Here is a 2,835-nt window from a genome sequence, read left to right as displayed (position 1 = left end):
GGTTCAGAGCCCCTGGAAACTCGGATCCTTAAAAGCGGCGCCGGAGTCAGGCGCCCCCTGGTGGCAGCCGTGGTCGCTCAGGGCCAGAGTGGAGGCTCAAATAGAAACTCGCCACTGGTTTTGCATAGTGGGAAACCCAAGCCCGGAGAAGGGGCCAGGCTGGCTAAGAAAAGAACTCTATTTACTTTGAGCGGTTGGTGCTCTTCTTGCTACCGTAAATGAGAGCTGAGAGGAACAGTGTCCTTGATTTTCCCTGTCTGGGGGTGAGCGCAATGAGCCCAGTTGAAATCGAACCCCAGAAGCTCTAATTGGATTATGCTCCCAGGACCGGTGGGCAGTGGCAGGGACAGCAATTGGACCTAGGCCTATCTGACCTCTAACCTCACCACGATAGACGCCTGCTATCACCTTCTCCCCTCTCATCACTTCCTGCGTTCCCAGGACCCGCGGTGATGCTTCTTGTTGTTCAGTCCTGAGAGCAGAACCTTAGGAGAGAGAGAGGCCCCTGCTCTCTTCACAGGCATCAAAATAAATAGAGCCGGTGACTGGACTTGGCTTGAGCAGGGTGGAGGTCCGTCTGGAAAAAGGCAACTGAACATAAAAGGGCAGTGGCTTCTCCTGGTGTGCACTGGCACCAGAAGAATCTCTCAGGGGAGGAACTGAAGGCTGACTGAGTCTTGGACAAGCGTTCCCTCCTCCGAGAGCCTTCCTCCCTTTTTTGTCTGTCAAATAGGGTCCCTTGTAGGGGTTCAGAGGGACAACAATTTTTTTTTTTTGGCATCTTGAAGCTTATACGTGATGCTGGTTTTTAGCACTCCCCTGGGACAGAGCTCTGTGCTGGGAAAGGAAACAGCTACCAGGAACTGTCCTTTCCCCACGAACCCTGTGTCCTCTGAACTCTGGCCCACAGGATCTCAGTTGGCATTCTATGCACGCATCAAATGGATTTCTCCACTCCCTTCCAAGTGGCTTGAGGATCTGAGACACCTTCTCTGTCCCTTCCTTGACCTAGCTGTACACTGGATTGAAGGGCAACTTCTATCCTTCACGCTAGAAGTGAAACCTAGTGCTTCATTCAGTTTTTAATCCATACCCTGAGGAAGCTCACTGGGGACTGGGGTTGTCTCTAGAGAGGGTGTTTTGAGGCCAGCGATTAGAACCATGGGTTACCATGTCAGGATCCTGTCATTTATGAATCAAGTCTGTTCTGGTGTCCAAAGCTGGGAATGGACCCCACAGGAGACCTTGGTCACCGTCCAGCTTTTTCTTCTGTGCTACTCTGACACCTAGAACACTGGCAGGTGCCTTCCTATTTCTGGCTGCAGTGCCCGTGTTTCAGATACCAGGGAGAGAGCAAAAGGGGGGGGTGAAGGCTGGCAGCGAAAAAGGTTGACAGGAGGCGGAGACTCTGGGGGTGCTGAGGACTATAAAGGGGCACAGCGACAGGCAGGGAGACCAATCAAGCAGGAGGTAGGTGTCTGGGCCCAACACTCACTTGATCAGGATACAGGGTAAGTGAGTTCATCCTATCCTGTGCTGCCTCTGGGGACTCCTCGGGTTGAGGCTGGTGATGGAGGGTCAGAATTGGTGCTTTGTAGGGCTGGAGCCCTCAAGAGACCTAAGGTTCTTCTTGGGTCTCTCTCTGCATCTGGACAAACTTGTCAGTCAAAAGCAGGACCCACGCGGTTATAGACTTCTGTCCCTTTGCTTTACAAGTTAATTCTGTGTCCCCCCACCCTGTGGTCCCCACCAGCTCTGGCCATTCCTGCATCCTCAGAGCCATCTATGTCCTAAGTTATGTGTATCCAGCCCCCACACCCAGTTCTTCTGCTATGTTTTTCTATGCTGCCAAGGCACGGGTCCTCTGGCTGCTGGCTTGAGGGGTATGTGTGTGGAGGTGTCCTTGTTTTCTAGAGAAGGAAGGTGATAGATGCTGGTGGCTCCTGCATCTGTCCTTGTCCCCAAGCATGACTTGAAGAAATGTGTGGTGGGCAGGTGGTGCCTGGACACGTAGGCCTTGGGCACAGAAGGATCTGCTGATGGGCCGTGTTCTGCTTCCTTGTTCATTAGATGGCCATCGGATACTGCTGCCTCTCCCTGTTTCTCATATCCACTTGGGTGGCTCTGCTGCTGCAGCCCCTGCAGGGTGCCTGGGGAGCCCCACTGGAGCCGATGTACCCAGGGGACTATGCCACACCGGAGCAGATGGCTCAATATGAAACTCAGCTCCGCAGATACATCAACACACTGACCAGGCCTAGGTAGGGCTGTGTGTGTGTGTGTGTGTGTGTGAGAGAGAGAGAGAGAGAGAGAGAGAGATTCTTAACCCTAGCCCCTATCCCAGTTTCTTCTATGCCTGCTCTGAGAAAAAAACTATTTCTACCAAGTGGCTTAGGTCCATGTGCTGTGGGCAGGAAAGTGCCTAAGTCACCAAAGCAGGTGACTGACACCTGGGAACTATACTTATCCCAGCCGTCTTCCTTCCCAGGTATGGGAAGAGAGCCGAGGAGAACACAGGTGGACTTCCTGGAATGCAGCTCTCCCCGTGCACCAGCCCCCCTGTTGGTTTGATTCCATGCTCTGCATCCTGGAGCTGAAGGTAGGTCTGGAAAGGAGGGATCCAGAGGAGGGGGAAAGAAAACAAAGTCTCAGGGTTCAAGGACTGTCCTTCCTCAGGGTTCTCTTCTTTCCTTACAGGGAGCTCAGCCCAGTGGACTTGAAGCACCCCTCCTGTCTCCTGTCTGTGGCTGCAGGACAGTACAGGTCCAGCTCTCTCCCCTGCATTCTTGTAACTACCTGCTCTCTTGCAAACTAAATAAAGCAAATTAAAATTAT

The 2,835-nt window shown here is 52.8% G+C and overlaps 1 protein-coding gene across 1 annotated transcript; it reads left to right on the top strand.

The window, feature by feature from the left end:
• The first annotated feature begins 1,459 nt into the window (after positions 1-1,459).
• Positions 1,460-2,835, top strand: Ppy (pancreatic polypeptide). The gene is made up of 4 exons (XM_028780343.1): positions 1,460-1,511; positions 2,071-2,261; positions 2,489-2,603; positions 2,698-2,835. Exons 2-3 carry the CDS (start codon positions 2,071-2,073, stop codon positions 2,595-2,597), a joined length of 300 nt encoding a protein of 99 aa, XP_028636176.1. The 5' UTR covers positions 1,460-1,511; the 3' UTR covers positions 2,598-2,603; positions 2,698-2,835.

This window comes from Grammomys surdaster, unplaced genomic scaffold (assembly GCF_004785775.1).
Source record: "Grammomys surdaster isolate TR1022 unplaced genomic scaffold, NIH_TR_1.0 371, whole genome shotgun sequence".
Lineage (NCBI taxonomy): Eukaryota > Metazoa > Chordata > Mammalia > Rodentia > Muridae > Grammomys > Grammomys surdaster.
Note: the sequence above shows the minus strand (reverse complement) of the source record. Positions and strands in the feature narration are given on the sequence as shown.

Excerpts from the sequence above, each read along its gene's own strand:
- Ppy (XM_028780343.1), top strand. The coding sequence starts at position 2,071 with ATGGCCATCGGATACTGCTGCCTCTCCCTGTTTCTCATATCCACTTGG. Across the intron at positions 2,262-2,488 it reads AACACACTGACCAGGCCTAG|GTATGGGAAGAGAGCCGAGG; the intron begins GTAGGGCTGTGT and ends CTTCCTTCCCAG.